Source organism: Mesoplodon mirus (assembly GCF_964341445.2).
Source record: "Mesoplodon mirus genome assembly, chromosome: 2".
Taxonomy (NCBI): Eukaryota; Metazoa; Chordata; class Mammalia; order Artiodactyla; family Ziphiidae; genus Mesoplodon; species Mesoplodon mirus.
The window spans coordinates 46,783,540-46,808,727 of NC_138977.1; the positions used below are offsets into that span (position 1 = coordinate 46,783,540).

At 36.3% G+C, this 25,188-nt stretch overlaps 1 protein-coding gene across 1 annotated transcript in view; it reads right to left on the minus strand.

Annotated features, from left to right (window-relative positions):
- USO1 (USO1 vesicle transport factor) overlaps positions 1-25,188 on the minus strand; it is a 101,160-nt gene that overhangs the window by 14,776 nt on the left and 61,196 nt on the right. Inside the window, exons 9-13 of the mRNA XM_082611417.1 lie at positions 19,473-19,651; positions 10,040-10,180; positions 8,121-8,209; positions 7,571-7,725; positions 6,748-6,959 (exon numbers count right to left, since the gene is read on the minus strand). Coding sequence (XP_082467543.1) covers positions 6,748-6,959; positions 7,571-7,725; positions 8,121-8,209; positions 10,040-10,180; positions 19,473-19,651 — 776 coding nt within the window. The remainder of the gene's footprint in view (positions 1-6,747; positions 6,960-7,570; positions 7,726-8,120; positions 8,210-10,039; positions 10,181-19,472; positions 19,652-25,188) is intronic.

The following is a 25,188-nucleotide window of genomic DNA, read 5'->3' on the forward strand; positions in this document are numbered from 1 at the left end:
TAATCTCCTGAATTATTTAGTCAAATTTCACTAACGAATATATTTCTCTAACAAGAAAATAAATAAACCATGTTGCAACCCCCCTGAGAAATGCCAAATAATGAGAAATCACAAACTTAATGAAGGAGAAAAAGATTTATTTAAATTAGCTAAGTGCCTCAAACCACTAACTATACTGCTGCCAAGTATGTTAAACAGTACTGAAAACTAGCATGTCCATCAACATTACAGTTTCCTAAATTTTAATACAACACATTTGTATCTCTTATATGAGATATTCTCTTAGCTCATAATATTGCCATTGCCCACATTATATTACATAACCTGTATTTTTGTTTAAGAAAAACAAAACTTGCGTGAAACAAAATAATGGAAATTAGCAGAGTAATGCATCGCTCTGGGAGTAATTTCAGAAAATATCCAAAATGCAATTATTCAAAAATCTAGACAAGGAATGGATTTAAAGTAACCATTACTGTGTTTTGAAAAATTTCTATCACTCAGCCAGACTCTAATTTCATGAACCTTGATGTCAGTATCTTGGACTTTCCATAATCTTTTTTCAAGTATATTTAATATTTAATTAAACAAATTCAAATTAGACCTCTTCAAATGATTTGCCAAGTAAGCATTAATCAGCATGAATTTAGTTTTTACATAAGGCATTATTTTTACTTTTTCCTTGCCTTTATGTCATTACTGTCCACAGTATATTTTCATGTTACCCAAGTACACTGAAGTTTAAAAACATACAGTTATTCTCAACTGACTATGTGCCACAGAGCATTTACAACTAATTACTCAAGTTATAAATGTGAATATTTTGTTGATTTCCCCTGGTTATACGCAAAAAGTTTATTACTGGAATACCATTTGTAGGTACCAAATATACCGACACTGTATACACAAGGGCATTCTATCAAATCACTGGCTGATGTCTGAGTAAACAAAAATGGAATTAGATTCAATTTTGAAAAGTGGGTCCTTTGGGGTCTAACTGAAGGTTAAGAAGAGCACAGTCAAACATAACTAGTTAGAAACAGGTAGAAGATAGAATGGAACACCCTGTTGACTACAGCAACAAAAGAAGATAAAGTACTCAGGAATGAGCCTAATCAAAACTGTATAAAACCTAAATGAGGAAAGTTTAAAAACACTTCTAAGAGCACAGAAGCAGACACAAATCAACAGAAAGACACGTTCTTAGAGAGAATGACTGAAGATCATGAAGATACTGACTCTACATTAATTTGTAAAATTAATGTGATCCAAATAAAAATATCAACAGGTTTTTTTTTTTTCTGGAACGAAACAACCTGGTTTTCAAGTTCAAATGGAAAAATAAACAAGCAAGAATAGCTAGAGAAACTGTAAAAAAATGAAAGAGAGCAATGAGGTGATACTACCGCATGAACAGACAGAAATCAAGGAGTAGAACAGAAAGTCCAGAAAGGATCCAGCTACAAATGGAAATTTAGTATGTGAAAAAGACAGAATATAACTATCAGTGGTTACAGACAGACTTCAAAGATGTTGGCAAAACTAGAGAGCAGTTTGAAAGAGCAGAGGATCCATACCTCACACAATTCAGAGAAAAAGAGAACAAAGATTTAAATGCAAAAATGAAACCAGAAAGTATGAGATGGAAATACTGGCAAATTCCTTAACATCTTGAAGTGGCGAAAGCCTAAGTATGACTTAAAATGTAGAAGTGATAAAAGTCTGATACCAAAAAAAAAAAAAAAAAAAAAAAAAAAAAATCCACAGCAAAACACCAAGATCCTATCAGGAAAAATATATTTGTAACTTATCACAGACAAGGGTTAAGTTACTTAATATGAGTTCCTATAAAGAAGAAATGATTAACAACCTGATAGAAAAATGGGCAGATGATAAGAGTTTAATGAAAAAACCTTCAAATGATACATAAATATATAGAAAACTATTCAGCCTTTTAGTAAGAAAAATATAAATTAAAACTCACTAAGATAACATTGTCCACCTATCAGCAGACTGGCAAAAGTACAAGTGTGACAACACACTGTTGGGAGGCTGTGGGGGAAGAGAGCACCTAGCACACCCTAATCTTACTTTACTTTGTGAGGAGAAGTGCAAGGTTCTATTAAGTGAAACAAAACAAAACAAAACACCAAGGTGCAGATCAGGGCGTATGTGGAAAAAACACTTCCAGATGTAGAAGAAAAGAGTAACAGGAGGCGGAGAACTAGGACAGGGTTGGGGCCAAGACTTCGTGTATCATTTTGATTTCTAAACCAAATTTAAAGGACTAAAGTTTTAATTCTAAGAGTGGCGGTATGGTGTCAGTGAAAATGACATTTGGTTTGGAATTAGAAGAACCAAATATTCTACTGCCTTACCTTGGACAAGTTCAATACGCTACATGGGCCTCAACTTCTTCATTTAGTAAACAGAGGTGGTTGGATTAAATGATCTCAAAGAGGTTAAGAGGATAGGCTCTGAAGCCAGGATACCAGGATTCATATCCTGGTTCTAAAACTCAACAACCATGAAACCTCAGGCAACTTACTTAACTTCTCTTCCTCGTCCTTAAACAGGGGTAACAGTTAATACCTGTATCTCATGGATTATAAATGGGTTAATACACGTGAAGAACTTAGAGACCAGCACATGGGACACAGTGAGTGCTCTACAAATGTCATAAACTATTACCATCATTTCTAACTCTGTGACTCGACAACTCTCTACCAACTAGCATATTAAAAGCATAAAACTAATGCCCCCAATTTAAAAGAGATGGCGGAAGTTTGAACTGGGAAAAGAAAAAAAACGATACAATTGCTGGGATAATTTTTTTTTAAACATCAGTGAAATGCAGGCAAGTCCTTGCTTTGCTGCGTTAACAGAAATCCATGCATACTGTAAACAGTGCAAAGTGAGGACTTTATAATAATGGTCTTTTGTGCAGACTACGTTATTCTGATGTTCATCAAACCATGATTTACAACAGGGAAAAATGGGAGATAATTAAATGTGCAATTATATTTAATTAAATGATAATTAAATGTGCAATTAACTAACTTAGGGTATATCTACTTACTGAAATATATACTGTGCAACCATACAAAGTAATGTTGATTTAGTGTTTAATAACACGGAAAATACTTGTAAGAAAAAATGCAGAATACAAAATAGAATCTAATGTATGATCACTGCTATGTAAATAAACAGTATAGGGAAAAAAAAAGCCTGAAATTTTACCAGTAGACCTTTGGGTAGTAGAATGAGGGACATTATTCTCTTTCTACTTTCTATTTTTTGAAATTTTCCAAAATGAAAAGAAAAATAAACTATTAGAGAGTGCAAAAATGTTACAGTATTTGTCCAGTATACTATCATAAAATGTTGATAATAATATAAATCCAACAAAATCCTGACCAAGCTGCTCTATCCCTCCAAACAAGTAAAATTAGAAACTGAGCAATAAAAGCTATCAAAACATTCTATTTCAGTGCTCTCTCATTTTCTGATGGATTCCTTACAATATAAACAGCTAGACCAGCTAAAAGAATACCACAGTTGGGAATTCCCTGGCGGTCCAGTGGTTAGGACTCCACACTTCCACTGTAGGGGGCGCAGGTTCGATCCCTGGTTGGGGAACTAAGATCTCACAAGACATGCAGCGCAGCCAAAAAAAAAAAAAAAAAAAAAAGGCTAAAACTACTCATTTTGTTTATGTGTTACACAAACACATTTGTTTGCATGTTTGTTTACAGGTTTAAGTCAAGAAAAAGTACCTATCTCTTCTCAGCCCCCTAGAGTTTGTGAACCGCTGACAAAACCAAAGATTTTATAGGATGGAAGAGAACCACAGACAAAATAAACGATCCTGAATCACCTTTAACATAAGCTACTATATTGCCCCAATTATATTTTCTAAATAAAAATCCCTCATACTTCTACTCTGTGGATTTCAAGTTTAGTATTTTTGCATTGTTCATTTAAAAAATATGAAAAGCTAACAGTTTAAACTTCCAGTGTTTAAGTATTAAAATGAGGTTCTAGAATATTATGATCAGATTCACTTTTTAGTGGTGGCCTCTGAGGACAGAGAATTAACAGGACAGGGACATGATGGAACTTTTTGGGTTTCTGAATACTATGCTCTATATCTTGTTTTGGGTGGTGGTTACAGAAGTATATTCAACCATCAAAAATCATCAGATTGAACACTTAAGGTCTGTGCATTTTATTGTATATAAATTATACCTCCAAAAATTTCCCTTTTAAATGAATGACATGTATACTTATAAAGTACTTTACCTAATATAAAAAATTCTGCCAGCTAAAGCTGTCCAATATGTCTGTGTGTGAGTTATTAACATGTGTTAAATCATGCTCATACACAGATACAATTCCTAATAGGACCTCAGTTATTACTATCCACACTGCATAACTGAACACAAATTATGAACACAAATTCCAAGTATAGAATTAAGGTACATGCCATTTTTGCCAAATACTCCAGAAAACAAATCAAAACCAAACACAAATCACACTCTCCCCAACACGCATCAAAAACTAATCCCCAATGGTAGTGTAGCATATGGGTTACATCCAGAATAATTCAAGATATTTACACTCTTTCAAATTACAAAATTATACTTACTATTGTATATTTTCAATAACCTAAGTAATATAAAAGTCATCACATTCTTTCATATACTGATTAAAGACAAAATTCTTAATCCTAAATTTTACTACCTTTGAAATGGTTTCATTGGAAATAAAGAAGCAAGCTTGGGTGAAAAATCACACCAAAAACCCAAAACCAAGGAATTCCAGAAAGTGCAAGCATCCCCAGAGGAAGCACAAGTATAGCTTCAGATTCTCATTCCTATAGTCCTTAATAACACCACTACAATACCCCAAGGAGAAAAACTGGAGAGCCACGATAGAGATTAACTTGCTGACACATACAAGTGTGAGTAGAATATAACTTCAAACAAGCAGTTAAAAAAACCAATCAGCAAAACCCAAGACAAAGAAAAAGGCTTGCTGTAGGAGGAAAATGCCTAAGCCCAAACAAGTAATACATACCCGTCGGTTGATCTTATCACCCTGCAAATTATACATGAAAAATTATTCATAAATATTACTGCTTTAGAAAAATGTAAATCTAGAAAAATCCCTCAAATACAGTCTCTAGAAACCCAAGCCAATAATTTGGGACAGGATAGTTCTAATCTTTTATTATATAACAATGTACATATATTTTAGAGGAGAATGGATAATTTTATAGCACTGTCATTACTTAGACTGGTAGCACACCACTATCTTGAGGATTTCTCATTATGCATTAATTGCAATTGCAATGTTAGAGTGAAGTATGTGGTGATGACTGTTGGGTAGTTAATTTCTGTTTGGCTCAAGAAAAGCTGTTACACACTACTATATATAAAATAGATAACTAATAAGGACCTACTGTATAGCACAGGGAACTCTACTCAGTACTCTGTAATGACCTATATGGGAAAAGAATCTAATAAAGAATGGATATATGTATAACTGATTCACTTTGCTGTACATGTGAAACTAACACAACATTATAAATCAACTATACTCCAATAAAAAATTAAGAAAAAAAGAAATGAACAGCTGTTTCCACACACAGCAACAAGAGAATGACAAGTATTAAATAAGTAAGGATATGAATGCTTTGGGGTACTTTTAAAAAATCGCTAAGAGACAAATGATAAAGATAAAATAGGCTCTCAATCAAAGTAAACCTATTCTAAGCAACAAAGGAAGTGTTCAACTCCCATTTCAGTACAGTTACTTTTCAAGGTTTCATTTATGACTTCACATGGATAGCACGGATATTCTCTAAAAGCTCACAATAAAACAATTCAACCAGTGTGGCAAAATTAAGAACTAAGAAGGACTCCGAATATCAGGGGGAAGGGATAGGATAATACCAGTGGATAGATCAATTTTAGGCTTATGTACATTTTTACTCTCCTTGAGTGAATCTGAATGTCTATGACTTTACAGTTTTGCTAAAGCATGAACCTGAATTGTTTAACAGCAAGGCTGGCACATGTGGGCAAATCATCTAATAATAGTAAGGGACATTCCTAAATGCCTTAGCATCCACATTTCAATGAAGCTTAACTGCTTTCATTAGGAGTCTAAAGGATTGTAAACACTTTAAGTTGTTTACCTACATCTTACTAGGTAAATTATATGTCTTGGCATTTTGAGGATTTGAGAACTCACAAACATCAGAGGGTTTACTGTTTACCTATATAAGCACTGGAATGCTATTTTATTTCTGTTTTCTGAAAGGAAGATCAATTGCTCTGGGAAGAGAAGAGCGAGGTGCACAGCTATGAACCACTCTATTCTATTCCCTCTCATAAATGACCCAAATTCAGCTATTATGCAGAAACAGAAAATGACATGCAAGAATTGTGTGGATGATATAAAAAGAAAACAAATCCAAAAAAAAACACCTTTCTGTCCAGAACATGTGCTCCCATCATGATGCAGACCTCATTCACAATTTGGCAAAACCATTCTTATCAGAATATTTATTGCTTTCTCTCCACAAAACCGTTTCTGGTGACAACAAGCTAATGAGCAGTCCTTGCCTCTCTCCTTTTTCATCTACATCTACTAAGGACATCCTTAAATCCTTGTATCACTGACATCAAAGTGAAACTTTCTTCCCCTCCCCCCTTAGAGAAGTTTTGCTGGCTACTTTACCTGTGAAAGGATGTTGGTGCACTGTTGCAATAAAGAAACTGGAGGGTTGCCAATACTTGTAGCAAGTTGAACCCTGAGCAATTGTTCTTTCTGGGTAGCATTTTCTTGCAAAGCATGGGCAAGGGCCACAGCAGCACACCAGTTTGAAAGTGAATCAGTAGAAAATAAACCTCCGCATAACAACTGACCAGCTGAGACTGAATTACCTGTTGCTACAAAGATGGCAGGCAGATAATAAGGCAAAAATTAATTATGTTGCTTTCCAAACACACAAAACAGTATGAAATGCTACTTAAAAATTTGTTAATTAGTAGTATTAAGTAACACTTTCAAAAGTCTGTTTTTTTCAAAAACAAATGGAAAGATGACAAAAAAGTACTTTGGAAGAAAAGTTGCAGAACAAAGAAATATTAGAATACTTTAGGCATCAAACTGATGATGGTAATCTCCAGAAATTATTACCTTAATTAAAAACTACATTTCTAAAACAAATTCAAGGCAATGCAATATTTTAAATATTCTATTACATTCTAATATTCTACATTTAAATATCTACTACACATTTATGATATATTTTATCATTAAAAGCTTAAAAGACACTTACTTACTTTAAAACTGAAATTAGAATTAAATTATTTACGGGACTTCCCTGGTGGCGCAGTGGATAGGACTCTGTGCTCCCAGCGCAGGGGGCCTGGGTTCGATCCCTGATCAGGAAACTAGGTCCCACCTGCATGCTGCAACTAAGGAGCCCACCTGCCGCAACTAAGACCTGGTGCAACCAAATAAATATTAAAAAGAAAAAAAGAACTAAATTATTTACCATCAATAGTAGAAGGCAGAAGTGTTGACACAATTTCTCCTTGTCCTTTCTGATTTTTATATAAGAAACACTGGAAACAGTAGAGAACAGCACAGCGCAATACAAATGGCTGCCTTTCATTAACCATGGACATAAGAAGTACTACAATGGCTGGTCTGTTGTATTTAAAAAGAAAAGAACAAAAAGAAACATTGCAATCCAGGTACACAAATCAATAACTAGTCATTTTTTTGACTGAAAAACCATAGCCAGAACACAAGCGAGTAACTATTTTCATCTCCATTTCACAGAAAAGATAACTGCAGCTGTGAGAAATGAAGTGATCTGTTTGCTTAAGGCACATAGCTAGGAAGTGATACCTGAGCCCAAATACATAAGTTCCAAAGACCACAAACTCTTTAAATACCAACATATTTATCTTGTCAGATAATCTGTTTCAAAACACGTGACTGAACTTCTTAAAAGAATAAGCTATGTATATGAGATATCCTAAAATCCCAAAGTAAGCTTTCACTTCCTCTGTGAGATCTCAGTATTTCCCCTTTCTTACCTTGGTGGGTTTGAAGGTGCATTTACAGAAGCAAAGTAGTCTTGGTTTACTTGACAGCCTCGAATAACTTCTGATACAGTATTAATGGTCTGTAATGAATGGGGATGGGGGAGAGAATTTAGAGAAAGTCAGTCAAGGGAAAAACCCTGTTTTCAAAAGAAGAAAATGTTATATTCATTTGCTTTTTGCTTTTAAATGGCAAAACTTAGACACCAAAAAAAATCAGTGACAGCATTATAGACTTGTAACACTTTCTTGAGATAACATTTTAAAACATTAAGCGTAGGCCTCTAACTAAAAATAACACTTGACCACATGCATTTTAAATCTCAAAAAACTAAAATTAATATCTCCTAAGAGATAGAATCCATTTCTATGAAACAAGAAAAGGATGCTTAAAAATAAAATCAGAGAACAAATTTAAAACGTAACAAATAAAAAATTCAATTTAAGGATGAAGTTGAAAAAAAACCTCCAAGAAAACAGAATAAGAAGACAAACTGGATCCAGAAAGTCCAACAATCTATTAATAGAGTTGCAGAAACAGAAAAGAGGAAATGGTCAAGGAATACGTAAAACATCCTCAGAACTGAAGTACTTATGTCTCTGGATTGAAAGGGCCCCAAAATTATTGGGGGTGGGGGTGGGGTGTGTGGTACAGCACATCACCAGTAAATTTCAGAAAACCATAAACAAAGAAAGATTCTAGAGAGAGAAAGCAGGTTACACAAAAAGGATGAAGGGTCAAAATGGGTTCGGATTTCTTAACAGCAACACTGGAATAATGTTCTAAAAGTTGAGTGTTAATGATTTCCAATTCTGAATTCCATACCTAACCAAACATTAGAGTCATACTGCAGGTGGAGGAATGACATGAAAGAGCTAAAAAATTATCTTGCCATTTGCCCTCTCTCAGGAAGTTAAGTAAAATAAGATAATGAACCAAGGGGTGGGAGAAAAAGACACAGAATCCAGATAACCAAGGAATCCCCAAGTTAAGAGAGATGAAAAAGGATCGTTGGAGGATGGTGAATGAAAGTCCCAGGATAAGAGATGTGTGGCAGAAATAGAGAATAAGCAGCCCATATTGGAGTAGGAAGATGGAGGGCTTCCATAAGAAGGTCTGGAATGGGGAACAATGTGTTAAGCGTATGATAGTGTTAATATGTATAGATACATAGGAAATCCGTAAAATGAAAAAAGAACACTATTATAACTCAGGAAAGAAAAAGGGTTATTAAAAAAAAGATATAGGGCTCTATTTGGCTTAGCAGGAAACAGTACTGGAATAGTCATAAAACTATAAACTCTGATTATTGATTTAAATACAAATTACTGGGATGACAAGGAGGAAGTAAAGTGGGAAAGTTATATAGGGGGGAAATGGGGCTTAGGGTAGGGAGGAGGGAGTCCAAAGACAGTTTTTGCTATAAAACTTTTACTATTATCTGTGCTTTTAATATGCATGTGTTAATTTGAGAAAAAAAATTAAATAAACTAAACCTTTCTTTTCTTCAAACTAACTTCTTTTTCTTAATAGGCAGGAAACAGAAAATGCCATATGTCAAGGAAAAAGAATTTATTATTCTATGAATAAGACTCAAATCTTACTTGACTAAGTCATACTTTTCTCAAAATTAAAAACATAAATCATACTGTACACTCCTGTTGAATACAATAAAATTAATGAGAAATCTTCTAAGCTTTAACATTATTTATATACTATTAAACTTGAGGAATGAATACACCTTTTGGAATTGATACAGTCATCATTATGCTAATGTTTTATAGGGTCAATAAGGAATTTAACATACAAGAATGGTTAACAATTCCTATTTTTCATTCAGCTGATATCTAATTCTTCCTAGGCTTCCTGATTTCAGCTTCCACAGAGTAGCCTCTGCCTTTATTTGGTTTACCTCAGTCAGGATATCAGCAGGAACTCCAGTGGCCATTAGGATAGTGCAAAGCTGCTGCAGTAAGCCACACTGGAACATAGCTTTTTGGCAGCTACTGGTAGCACCGGGAGGGTTATTTGGAGAAACCAGTACACGAACAAGCTGCGAAAGAAAGAGAACACAAAATCTGTCTTTTAAAGATCTGAAAAGTCTTGAGACAAATTTGATCTATATGAACAGAAAACCTAGGTGAAGGATTCCCTCAACTGCTCAGCCAGATCTAGGAGCTCTTTCCTTCACGGTCTCATGGCCATAGTTCTGTTACAGTACATACCACATTATGCTATTTCCTTAATTCTATCTCCTTCAGGTCACTGTGAACTCCCAGAAAGTAGAAACTGCCTCAGTCATTTTTTGTATCTCAAACAATAAGCACACTATTTGTAACACAGTCCGTATTCAAAAAATGAATAATGAGTAAGTAAGAGGATGGTAGATTTCTTATGAAAGTAACGATGAGAGACCTAATCGTAAAGCAGGTCTGAAAACAGACATGGCCTGAGGGGTGATAAAATTCCCCCCAAACTGGAAATATTTAAAGAGAGGGTAAAATGAACAACTGGAGACGTGGCTGAAGATTTGTGCATCAGGCAAGGTGTTAGCCTCATTGACTGTTAATGCTAATTAAATCCCTAAGGTTCTATGATGCTATGATTAGTCTAACCTTGAGCATGAAATTTCAGAGACATGAAAAATGTTATCTTAAAGAACTGTTCAGCACAGTTACATCTTCAAAATAAATTTGTATATACCGTACATTTTAAAACTAGAGTTCTATGTATATGTGTGTACAAAATCTTATATATATATATCAAGATCAAATGGTATATTTATAATACTTTATTAATGACAAAGTGCTATACAAATGTTACTCTAAATGTACAGAAGTAATCAATGATGTAACAGAGGAGACTAAAATAATTTTATTGCTATACTTGGTGCATATGATAGATAACAACTTCACTAAGAAAGGGGACGTTTTTGTGGGGGGAGATAAAATATAAAAAATAAAATGGGTATGAAAAGTGCTATTTTTTACTGCTGGTGAATAAAAAGGTGACTGGCAATCACTAGAATTTGTGGGAAAACTCAGTCAGTAGTTAAATCAGTAAATTATGAAGAATTGAAATAGTTAACGTTTCCATGTCTGGCCTAGCAGACATTCTCAAAGAGGCTTCATTAATAAATTGATATCACAGGAGAGAGGCTTTAGGACTACACAGTGGCTCTTGTTCTTGGACCTTTCTAGTTAGACGTCAGTGGTTTTTATTTGTTGGTTTTTGTTTTAAATTTATTACCCTTCTATTCCTGCTTTTTAAAAAATACAGGCATACCTCGGAGATACTGCAGGTTCTCTTCCAGACCACCACAATAAAGCAAATATCGCAATGAAGCAAATCACACAAACTTTCTGGTTTTCTAATTGCAAATAAAAGTCATGTTTACACTATACTGTAGTCCCTTATGTGTGCAATAACATTATGTCTAAAAAAACATGGACAAACCTTAATTTAAAAAATACTTTATTGCTAAAAAATGCTGACCACCATCTGAGCCTTCAGCGAGTCACCATCTCTTTGTTGGTAGAGTTTGATGTTGATGGCTGCTGACTGATCAGGGTGGTGGTTGCTGAAGGTTGGGGTGTCTATGGCAATTTCTTAAAATAAGACAACAATGAAGTTTAGTGCATCGGCTTTCTTTTCCTTTCACGATTTCTGTGTAGCATGCAATGCTGTTTGATAGCATTTTACCCACATTTCTTTCAAAATTGGTGTCAATCCTCTCAAGCCCTGTCACTGCTTTATCAATTAAGTTTTTGTAATATCCTTTGTTGTCATTTCAACAATCTTCACAGCATATTCACCAAGAGTAGATTCCATTTCAAGAAACCACTTTCTCTGCTCATCCATAAGAAGCAATTCCTCATCCATTCAAGTTTTATCATAAATTGTAGCAATTCAGTCCCATCTCCAGGCTTCACTTCTAATTCGAGTTCTCTTGCTGTTTCCACCACATCTGCAGTTACTTCTTCCACTTAGGTCTTGAATCCCTCAAGGTCATCCATGACGGTTGGAATCAACTTCTTCCAAACTCCTGTTAACGTTGATATTTTGACCTCTTCCCATGAGTCACAAATGTTCTTCATTTTCCAGAAAGTTTTCAATTGCCTAGATCCATCAGAGGAATCACTATCTACGGCAGCTACAGCCTTACAAAATGTATTTCTTAGGGACTTCCCTGGTGGTCCAGTGGTTAAGACCCCACGCTCCCAATGCAGGGGGCCCAGGTTCGATCCCTGGTCAGGGAACTACATCCCGCATGCTGCAACTAAGACCTGGTGCAGCCAAACAAACAAACAAATAAATAAATATTAAAAAACAAAGAACCAAAATGCATTTCTTAAATAATGAGACTTGTAAGTCAAAATCACTCCTTGGTCTATGGGCTGCAGAGTGGACACTGTGTTAGCTGGCATGAAAACAACATTAATTTCCTTGTACACTTCCATCAGAGCTCTTGGGTGACCAAGTGCATTGTCAATGAGCAGTAATATTTTGAAAGGAATCTTTTTTTTCCGAGCAGTAGGTCTCAACCGTAGGTTGAAAATATTCAGTAAACCATATTGTAAACAGATGTGCTGTCATCCAGGCTTTGTTGTTCCATTTAATAGAACACAGGCAGAAAAGATTTGGCATATAATTCTTAAGAGCCATAGGATTTTTGGAATGGTAAATGAACACTGGCTTTAAATTAAAGTCACCAGCTGCATTAGCCCTTAACAAGAGAGTCAGCCTGTCCTTCGAAGCTTTGAAGCCAGGCATTGATTTCTCTCTGGCTTCTCTCTAGCTATGAAAGTCCTAGGTGGCATCTTCTTCCAGTAGAAAGCTGTTTCATTTACATTGAAAATTTGTTTAGTGTAGCCACCATCATTAATTGTCTTAGCTAAATCATCTGGATAACTTGCTGCAGCTTCTACATCAGCACTTGCTGCTTCACCTTGTACATTTATGTTATGAAGACAGTTTCTTTCCTTAAACCTCATGAACCTCTGCTAGCTTCAAACTTTCCTTCTGCAGTTACCTCACCTCTCTCAACCTTCACAGAATTGAAGAGAGTAAGGGCCTTGCTCCAAATTAGGCTCTGGCTTAAGGGAATGTTGTCATTGGTTAGACCATCTATCTAGGCCACTAAAACTTTCTCCATATCATCAATAAGGCTGTTTCACTTTCTTATCGTTCATGTGTTCATTAGGGTAGCACTTATAATTTCCTTCAATAAATCTCCCTCTGCATTCACAACTTGGCTAAGTGGTGCAAGAGGCCTAGCTTTTGGCCTATGAAGGCTTTCAACATGCCTTCCTCACTAAGCTTAATCATTTCCAGTTTTTGATTTAAAGTGAGAGACATGGGACCCTTCCTTTCACTTGAACACTTAGAGGCCACTGTAAAGTTATTAACTGGCCTAATTTCAATATTGTTATGTCTCAGGAAATAGGGAGATGGGGAACAGTCAGTCAGTGGAGCAGTCAAACACACACATTTATCGATTAAGTTCTCCATCTTACACGGGTGTGATTCGTGGTGCCCCAAAACAATTACAATAGTTACATCAAAGATACTGATCGCAGATCACCATAACAAATATAATAATAATGAAAAGGAATCTCTCATAAGGTAATGAGCTTTCTGAGAGTCACTGGCAGTATCTATCCCAAAAATGGTATAGAACGGATTCCTGTAGGTAGAATTAGTCATAAAATTATCATTCCAAGAAAAAATTTAAATGTTTTACAACTAAAAAATTTTTCAATAAGATGCTTCCCCCAAATTTAATTTGCAAAATTTGAATGAACTATCCTCAAGTGGATCAATTTCAATTTTTAGTGGCCTAGAATTCCATCATAATTATAACTGTGATGATGAATAATTCTAAATGGAAATATCTATCCAAAAAGGACTGTTTATCATCAGTTGTAATGCATTTTCATTTGGTGCATAATACAGAACTTGAAATACAAGCAACCTTAAATATAAGCAATAAAGCTATCCAGAAAGAGCCCTCTAATAGGTTGAAAAGCAGAAGATAACCTGTGGCCTGTGAAGCTATGACTACATCAACTACTCAGTCTTTGCGTGGAGAATACATTAAAGTGAATTAAACTCAGTTTCTTTATTTTGAAGTTTATGTTCTTCAAGATTAGTATCTAGTTTATTCACTTTCTAAAAGCAAAGAATACTTAAAGAATTAACTTACTATATAACTAGAATACTGTGTTTTTCTGTTTATATGCAGCACTCTTCTAAATTTTTTTAGGGGGTAAAATAGTACTTTTACTTTTTAACAAGTGACACTTTCTTCAAAAATAATTATTTACATAGTACCCTAAGCTATAAAACATGAGTAAGCTGCTCAAGCAGTTTAAATTTTCACTCTGGCAGGAAACATATATGTAATTTGTACATCATCAGATCCCTTCATTTTCTCCAATCACGTTTTGAAAATTACTTTTCTAGATGAATTTCCTTTATTAAGAAAGCAGTGTTGAGCAAAAATATCAAGCTTACCACTGGGACACTATTTCTTTCTTTTTTTTTTTTTTTAATTAATTTTTTTTTTATTAGTTTCTGCTTTATAACAAAGTGAATCAGTCATACATATACATCTGTTCCCACATCCCTTCCCTCATGCATCTCCCTCCCTCCCACCCTCCCCATCCCACCCCTCCAGGCGGTCACAAAGCACCGAGCTGATCTCCCTGTGCTCTGCGGCTGCTTCCCACTATCTATCTACCTTACGTTTGGTAGTGTATATATGTCCATGCCTCTCTTTCGCTTTGTCACAGCTTACCCTTCCCCCTCCCCATATCCTCAAGTCCATTCTCAAGTAGGTCTGTGTCTTTATTCCCGTTTTACCCCTAGGTTCTTCATGACATTTTTTTTTTTTTTTAATTCCGTATATATGTGTTAGCATACGGTATTTGTCTTTCTCTTTCTGGCTTACTTCACTCTGTATGACAGACTCTAGGTCTATCCACCTCATTACAAATAGCTCAGTTTCATTTCTTTTTATGGCTGAGTAATATTCCATTGTATATATGTGCCACATCTTCTTTATCCATTCATCCGATGATGGACACTTAGGTTGTTTCCAGCTCCGGGCTATTGTGAATAGAGCTGCAATGAACATTTTGGTACATGTCTCTTTTTGAATTATGGTTTTCTCAGGGTATATGCCCAGTAGTGGGATTGCTGGGTCATATGGTAGTTCTATTTGTAGTTTTTTAAGGAACCTCCATACCGTTCTCCATAGTGGCTGTACCAATTCACATTCCCACCAGCAGTGCAAGAGTGTTCCCTTTTCTCCACACCCTCTCCAGCATTTATTGTTTCTAGATTTCTTGATGATGGCCATTCTGACTGGTGTGAGATGATATCTCATTGTAGTTTTGATTTGCATTTCTCTAATGAGTAAAGATGTTGAGCATCCTTTCATGTGTTTGTTGGCAGTCTGTATATCTTCTGTGGAGAAATGTCTATTTAGGTCTTCTGCCCATTTTTGGATTGGGTTGTTTGTTTTTTTGTTATTGAGCTGCATGAGCTGCTTATAAATTTTGGAGATTAATCCTTTGTCAGTGTCTTCATTTGCAAATATTTTCTCCCATTCTGAGGGTTGTCTTTTTTTTTTTTTTTTTTTTTTTTTTTTTTTTTTTTTTTGCTGTACGCGGGCCTCTCACTGTTGTGGCCTCTCCCGTTGCGGAGCACAGGCTCCGGACGCACAGGCTCAGCGGCCATGGCTCACGGGCCCAGCCGCTCCGCGGCATATGGGATCCTCCCAGACCGGGGCACGAACCCGTATCCCCTGCATCGGCAGGCGGACTCTCAACCACTGCGCCACCAGGGAGGCCCTGAGGGTTGTCTTTTGGTCTTGTTTATGGTTTCCTTTGCTGTGCAAAAGCTTTTAAGTTTCATTAGGTCCCATGTGTTTATCTTTGTCTTTATTTCCATTTCTCTAGGAGGTGGGTCAAAAAGGATCTTGCTGTGATTTATGTCATAGAGTGTTCTGCCTATGTTTTCCTCTAAGAGTTTGATAGTGTCTGGCCTTACATTTAGGTCTTTAATCCATTTTGAGCTTATTTTTGTGTATGGTGTTAGGGAGTGATCTAATCTCATACTTTTACATGTCCCTATCCAGTTTTCCCAGCACCACTTATTGAAGAGACTGTCCTTTCTCCACTGTACATTCCTGCCTCCTTTATCAAAGATAAGGTGACCATATGTCCGTGGGTTTAACTCTGGGCTTTCTATCCTGTTCCATTGATCTATCTTTCTGTTTTTGTGCCAGTACCATACTGTCTTGATTACTGTAGCTTTGTAGTATAGTCTGAAGTCAGGGAGCCTGATTCCTCCAGCTCCATTTTTTGTTCTCAAGATTGCTTTGGCTATTCGGGGTCTTTTGTGTTTCCATACAAATTGTGAAATTTTTTGTTCTAGTTCTGTGAAAAATGCCAGTGGTAGTTTGATAGGGATTGCATTGAATCTGTAGATTGCTTTGGGTAGTAGAGCCATTTTCACAATATTGATTCTTCCAATCCAGGAGCATGGTATATCTCTCCATCTATTTGTATCATCTTTAATTTCTTTCATCAATGTCTTATAATTTTCTGCATACATGTCTTTTGTCTCCTTAGGTAGGTTTATTCCTAGATATTTTATTCTTTTTGTTGCAATGGTAAATGGGAGTGTTTTCTTGATTTCACTTTCAGATTTTTCATCATTATTGAACAGGAATGCCAGAGATTTCTGTGCATTAATTTTGTATCCTGCTACATTACCAAATTCATTGATTAGCTCTAGTAGTTTTCTAGTAGCATCTTTAGGATTCTCTATGTATAGTATCATGTCCTCTGCAAACAGTGACTGCTTTACTTCTTCTTTTCCAATTTGGATTCCTTTTATTTCCTTTTCTTCTCTGATTGCTGTGGCTAAAACTTCCAAAACTATGTTGAATAAGAGTGGTGAGAGTGGACATCCTTGTCTTGTTCCTGATCTTAGTGGAAATGGTTTCAGTTTTTCACCATTGAGGACAATGTTGGCTGTGGGTTTGTCATATATGGCCTTTATTATGTTGAGGAAAGATCCCTCTATGCCTACTTTCTGCAGGGTTTTTATCATAAATGGGTGTTGAATTTTGTCGAAAGCTTTCTCTGCATCTATTGAGATGATCATATGGTTTTTCTCCTTCAACTTGTTAATATGGTGTATCACATTGATTGATTTGCGTATATTGAAGAATCCTTGCATTCCTGGAATAAACCCCACTTGATCATGGTGTATGATCCTTTTAATGTGCTGTTGGATTCTGTTTGCTAGTATTTTGTTGAGGATTTTTGCGTCTATGTTCATCAGTGATATTGGCCTATAGTTTTCTTTCTTTGTGACATCCTTGCCTGGTTTTGGTATCAAGGTGATGGTGGCCTCGTAGAATGAGTTTGGGAGTGTTCCTTCCTCTGATATTGTTTGGAAGAGTTTGAGAAGGATGGGTGTTAGCTCTTCTCTAAATGTTTGATAGAATTCGCCTGTGAAGCCATCGGGTCCTGGGCTTTTGTTTGATGGAAGATTTTTAATCACAGTTTCAATTTCAGTGCTTGTGATTGGTCTATTCATATTTTCTATTTCTTCCTGAGTTAGTCTTGGCAGGTTGTGCATTTCTAAGAATTTGTCCATTTCTTCCAGGTTGTCCATTTTATTGGCATAGAGTTGCTTATAGTAATCTCTCATGATCTTTTGTATTTCTGCAGTGTCAGTTGTTACTTCTCCTTTTTCATTTCTAATTCTATTGATTTGAGTCTTCTCCCTTCTTTTCTTGATGAGTCTGGCTAATGGTTTGTCAATTTTGTTTATCTTCTCAAAGAACCAGCTTTTAGTTTGGTTGATCTTTGCTATCGTTTCCTTCATTTCTTTTTCATTTATTTCTGATCTGATCTTTATTTCTTTCTTTCCTTCTGCTAGCTTTGGGGGTTTTTTGTTCTTCTTTCTCTAATTGCTTTAGGTGCAGGGTCAGGTTGTTTACTCGAAATGTTTCCTGTTTCTTAAGGTGAGATTATATTGCTATAAACTTCCCCCTTAGAACTGCTTTTGCTGCATCCCATAGGTTTTGGGTCGTCGTGTCTCCATTGTCATTTGTTTCTAGGTATTTTTTAATTTCCTCTTTGATTTCTTCAGTGATCACTTTGGGACACTATTTCTAAAACATAAAAAACTAATAACCTTGAAATGTGTAATACTGACAAGTAAAAATATAGACAGTGAAGATGTGAGTATAAATAGAAAGATTCTGCCCATGTTCTCCTATAAAATATTTTCCTAACAGTTTTTAGGCATATTCTAAATAGGCTAACTATATAATTTATTATCTAAACTGGAACACTTCTGAAGTGAAAGCGGACACTATTAGTAATTACAAAATGAATACTGGCCTGGTGAACTGGGGCATATGGTCACCCTAATTATCAATCAGTGCTATGCAGGCAACTCCCAGAGCATGAAACAATATGTGGATTCTAATTACCAGTCTGATTAACCATCTAGTTTTGAGGAACACAACTTCAGAGATGCAGGCACAATTCAGACACTCGACCCACAGGAATCACTAGAGAGTCAGTAAGGTGGGAGACCCATATAAGCTTAAGGGTCTGGAGAAGGGAAATTCAATAAAGGGATAAGGAAGTAAAATATTCTAAAAACTTCATCATTTTCTCTGATGTAGAATTCATTTGGGATCCTACTGTCTTCACTTTTACTGCCTATCACCACCAAGCTTTCACCATAAAGCTTAAATAAAATTACACGTGATTTGTCAATTTAATTTGCATTAGATTTAAAACTCAAGACTATTAATCTTTGGGGGCAGGGACATTACCATTCATTTCCAAGCATCCAGTGCCTGGCTCTCAGTAAATGTTTCCTGAATGAATTTCTTTGAACTTAATATTCTGAGCATTAAAATTTATGATATTAGAACCTTAATTGAAGATAGTAGATTTTAAAAATTCAACTCAACAACCTAACCTGTTATTTTCTAGTGCAAAACCTATCAGGAAACTGTGTTTGGATTTGCTTTAAAATAATCCTGCAGGGCCAGAGAGGGGGATAAAAGATGAAACAAAATTGCCAGATGTTAATAATTATTGAAGCTAACTGATGGGTGTGTGTGGGGGGATCTCCATCTCTGCGTATAACTGCAAATCTCCATATTAAAAGGGTATTTTTTTTTTTTTTAAAGCCCATCTGAAACCAACTCAACATCCTGGATTTATCAAACACAAGCCATTTTCTTTTCTTTGAAAGGATCACTGTCAAAATTCTTATCACATTTATGTCTAAGGACAGTATACCTGTAGCATTAGGTGCAGATTAGTCACTTTCTGTGCGGACCAGCCTGAATTTTCATCTCCAACTTCAAACCAAGGTTTCATACGCTGAATATATGAGCCTTCTTTAAAAAAATTTTGATTGGAATTGTTGTTTTTTAGCAGGTTTTGAAGCAAAATCAGACAATCTTCCACTACTATACCTGGGGAAAGAATGTAGAATGGAATGTTGAGGCTGATAAAACCTGAAGGAAAATTCAATCCTCTAACAGTTCAAAAGAAAACCCTCGGTGCTCGGCATCTCTTCAGTATGCACAGCAGTGAGCCTGCTCCTTCTCAGGTCCCCCAGTGATCTCCCGACTTCTATTTTCACCTATCCACTCACCTCAGTAACTCACACTTTTTCTTCAAATCCAGCTTACACATCATTTCTTCAGGAATGATTAGCAAGATCCAGTGGGTAGGTTAGGATCACCAGCTATATGCTCTCACAGTAGCTGGCTCCTTTTATTATTATGCAGTATCTGTCTTCACTAGATTATAATTCATGAAGACAGGAATTTGGGAATGTCCTACTTACCTCTCTGTATCCTCAGCAGATATAGAGACAAGATCTCACATGCCGCATGGTGCGGCCAAAATAAAAAGAAAATAATAAAATAAGCACCAATGGGAAAGATAAGCAGGAATTAGTCACATGAAGTGGGTGGGATGCAGAAAAGCATTCCAAGAAGAAAGTAAAATGGCTTTTTAAAAAAAGTCTACATTTCGGGACTTCCCTGGTGGTCCAGGGTTAAGACTCTGCGCTCCCACTGCAGGGGGTGCAGGTTTGATGAGATCCCACATGCCACGTGGTGAGGCCAAAAAAAAAAAGAGAGAGAGACAAGATATCAGATGTATACATGGTAGGTCACTACTAAATATTTGTTGAATAAATCAATCGTATATTATTTAATCGCTAAGAAGCACTTGACATTGTTGTCTTTATGCCTCTTCCTTGAAACTTCCTCTTCTTTTGGTTTCTAAAACACTAACGGCTCCCTCCTGGTTTTCCTTACAGATATCTGGCCACTACTCAGGATTCCTAACCAATGAGCTCTGTTTCCTCTGCAAAGCATATGAAAAAAAGAGGCTGGATGCTCACAGAGAGTAGGTTCCTCTGTGTAGTACATGCACACTTTTGCTCCTACTAGTTAAGTTGCACGATTATAAGAATTAATTGCTTTTAAAAAATGAACAGATTTTAGGGAATTCCCTGGCAGTCCAGTGGTTAGGGCTCTGTGTTTTCACTGCTGAGGGCCTGGGTTCAATCCCTGGTTGGGGAACTAAACTAAGATCCCACAAGCCGTGTGGGAGGGTCAAAAACAAAACAAAACAACAACAACAACAAACAGACTTGATTTTTCAGAGCAGCTTCAGGTTTATGGAAAAACCGAGCAACAAATAAAGGGAATTCCCGTATACTCTCTCCGTCTCAGTTTCCACTGCTATTACCACTTAGCATTAGTGTGGTACATTTGTTAAACTGATGAATGAATATTGATACATTATTAACTCATGGTCATAGTTTACATTAGGGTTCACTCTTTGTGTTGTAAATTCTATAGATTTCAACATATGTATAATTTCATGTACCCACCATTACAGTATCATACAGAATAGTTTCACTGCTCTAAAAATCCTGTGTTCCACCTATTCATTCCTCTTTCTTCCTACCCCCGAATCCCTGGCAACCGCTGGTCCTTTTACTGTCTCTATATGGTTTTGTCTTTCCTGAATGTCATACATACTTGGAATCATAAAGTATGTAGCCTCTCCAGACTGTCTTATTTCACTTAGCGATATGCATTTAAGGTTCCTCCAGGACTTTTCATGGCTTGAAAACTTTTTATCGTAGAATAATATTCCATTGTCTGAATGTACCACAGTTTGTTTATCCATTCACCTACTGGAGGACATCTTGGTTGCTTCCAAGTTTTGGCAATTATGAATAAAGCTGCCATAAATATTCATGTGCAGGATTTGTGTAGAAAGAAGTTTTCTACTCATTTGGGTAAATACCAAGCAGTGTGATTGCTGGACTGTATGTTAAACTTGGTAAGAAACCACCAAACTGTCTTCCAAAATGGTTGTATCATTTTGCATTCCCGTCAGCAATACGTGAGAGTTCTACACTCTTGCTTACTTTTGGTGTTGTCAGGGTTCTGGATCTTTGCCTAATAGGTGTATAGTGATGTCTCATTGTTTTAGTTTGCATTTCCCTAATGACATATGATGCTGAGTGTCTTTTCATATGCTATATACCATCTATATATTTTCTTTGGTGATACATCTGCTCAGATCTTTTGTTCTTTTTTTTTTTTTTTTTTTTTTTGCGGTACGCGGGCCTCTCACTGTTGTGGGCTCTCCCGTTGCGGAGCACAGGCTCCGGATGCACAGGCTCTGGACGCGCAGGCTCAGCGGCCATGGCTCACGGGCCTAGCCGCTCCGCGTCATATGGGATCTTCCCGGACTGGGGCACGAACCCGTGTCCCCTGCATCGGCAGGCAGACTCTCAACCACTGCGCCACCAGGGAAGCCCTTTTGTTCATTTTTTAATTGGGTTGTTTCTTTACTTCTTATTGAACTTTAAGAGTACTCTGTACATTCTGGATACAAGTCCTTTTTCAGATTATTTTGCAAATCTTTTCTTTCAGTCTGTGGCTTATCTTTGCATTCTCTCAGCAGTGTCTTTTGCAGACTACATTTTCAGTTAAGTGAAGTCCCACTTAACCATTTTCTCTTTCATCTAAGAGTAAATTACTTTTACTCAGTGAGGCTCAGGCCATCTGGCTGTACCATCTATTACCAGTCCTCACTGCAGTTTTGTAACAAATTCATGGTCACCACTCCTTGTTCACTGCAAACACCAGCACCTCACTCAGAGCCTTCTTCCTATCTCCATGTTCTGCTGTCACTCTTGATTTCAATTTCAGTGACAACCCATCTAATATCTGGACCCCTCAGTTCCTTGGTCTCATCTTCAGAGATAATCCTTACTCTATTACTAAAACCTCCCATCTTTCCAGCTCAAGTATTCTCAATATATCTGTTCTGTGGCTTCCCTGAGACTTTCAACCCATCAACAAGTCTTCTTTCTTCTTTTTAAAGACCCTTTTGTCTTTACTTCCTTCCCTATCTAGCTTAGCACATACAGGTCTTCATTTCTTCCACCCTACAGATAATTTGCTGAGCTCTCTTGTCTCACTATCTTTTCATAGCACCCGCCTGGAAAGGCACTATCGGGTTAAAAACTGCCTGCCTGGCTTTTTTTCTATATCTGTACCTAGACAGCTGAGTACTGGGGGAGACAGGGGATCACATAATCAAGTAGCCTGCACTGCTATGAAATCCATGGTGAACACCCTCAATGGGGCCTTTATCCTTGCCTGGAAATCTTCCTAATTACAATAGTCAACAAGCTCTCCTATCCTCCAAAAGACTATTTTCAGTCTTCTCCATGATTCTCAACTGTGTCCTCCTCTTTCACTCTCAGCATATGCCTCTGCCTTCAACTCAACTCCCTGTCACCAAATGTGAAAAAGGACTTGCATCTTCACCTGCGCTATCCCCCGTTATGATGGAAGATGAGCTCCTTCTTCTCCTATCTTAAACAGCCAGTTCCTACCTCTCCTGTGGATTCTATTAACTTTCTTCTTTTTCAGGTATTATGTACCACTGATTGTTGTCTTTTCTTTCTCTCCCTCTCTCCCTCATACCATATCTCTGTCCCCTCTCTGCTTGCTCACAGTTGTTGTAGTCTCTTCCATTTTAAAGAAAAAGCCCTTTTAGATTAAAGGAGAATAATCTGATAATTTCCATAGATGTAGAAAAAAATAAAAACAGTTACTAAAATGCAAGACTCACTCATGATAAAAACTCTGAGCAAAAATCAAACTTAAAGGTGAAACATCAACATTCTCATTACAGTCAGCAACTATGCAACACTGTACTAAAGATTCTAATCAGTGCAATGAGACAAAGAAAAGTGGTATAAGAACTGAAAAGAAAGAAAAAAGATTACACTTATTTGTAGAAAATATCGTATCTACACAGAAAGTCCAAGGAGAACTAATGGTTTAATAAGATGGTTGGATACAAGATCAATATACAAAAATCAAGTAGTAACCAATTTGAAAATGTAATAAAAAAAGATCCCATTCACATGTTACAAAAAGTATAAGATGCCTAGGAGTGAATCTAATAAAAAAAAATACAACTCCTGTGCTCAAAATTATAAAACATTACTGAAAGACATAAAAGAAGACCTGAATAGATTAAAAGATATACCTGGGTTCATGGAGAGAAAAAGTCAATGACGATTCTCCTTAATCTTAAACTCAATATATTTCCGGGACTTCCCTGGTGGCGCAGTGGTTAAGAATCCGCCTGCCAATGCAGGGGACATGGATTTGAGCCCTGGTCCGGGAAGATTCCACATGCCGCAGAGCAACTAAGCACCGTGTGCCACAACTACTGAGCCTGTGCTCTAGAGCCCATGAGCCACAATTACTGAGCCCACGTGCTATAACTACTGAAGCCCACACGCCTAGAACCTGTGCTACGCAACAAGAGAAGCCATTGCAATGAGAAGCCTGCGCACTTCAACTAAGAGTAGCCCCTGCTCACCACAACTAGAGAAAGCCTGTGCACAGCAACAAAGACCCAACGCAGCCAAAAATAAATAAATAATAACTTAAAAGAGTAAACCCAAAACAACTCAATATATTTCCAATCAAAATCCCAACTGGGATTTTCAGATAACTTGATTAGCAAATAAGTTTCATTCATATGAAGAATAAAAGGGAAAGACGCATAAGACAATTCTGAAGAGGGCCAAGATAGGAAATTTTTCCTATATTCTAATAGATAGGATATTATTATGAAGCTTTTCTAATTAAAAGAGTGTGGTTTTAGTGTAGAACTAGACAGACTAATGGAACATAACAGAGAACTCAGAAACAGACCTTCACACATATGGAAATTTGATAACAAATCTTATAACATCATTCAAATGCAAAATCCCTATTAATTAAATGTAAAAGACACATTTTAAAAGGCTTCAGTATATGAAAGTGACGGAAACTCTCTTTATGACCTCGAGGTGGAGATAGATTTCTTAAACAAAACATAAAAGCATAAACTGTAAAAAAAAAACGTTATTATGCTAAAATTTTAAACTTTAATAGAAACACTATAAACAAACTAATAGAAGATAACTGAAACATGTATAATCAACAAATGATTAGTATCCAGAATACATAAAGAACTCCCAGTAATCAACTGGAAAAGGAAAAACGATCTTATACAAAAACGGGCAAGAAGGTAATTCAGAGGGGTAAAAGATAAACAAAAAGAGATGGTGACTACTCCCATGAAAATATGCTTAATCTCATTAATTTAAGAAATGAAATAAAATCTCAATAAGACATTATCTCACACTCATCAAATTGGCAAGGAAGGACTGACAAGGATGTGAAGAAACAGAACTTGAAAACACTGGTGATGATAGGTTGATAAAACCACTTAAGAGAGCCATTCGACAATATCTGGTAATGGTGAAAAAAGTACAACTCTATTTGTAGGTATATAGAGAAACTTAATACACAAGTAAATACATAAAGACCACTCACTGTAACAGTTTATATTAGCAAAAATATAAACAACCTAATTGTCAACTCAATCAGAAAATAATAGATCA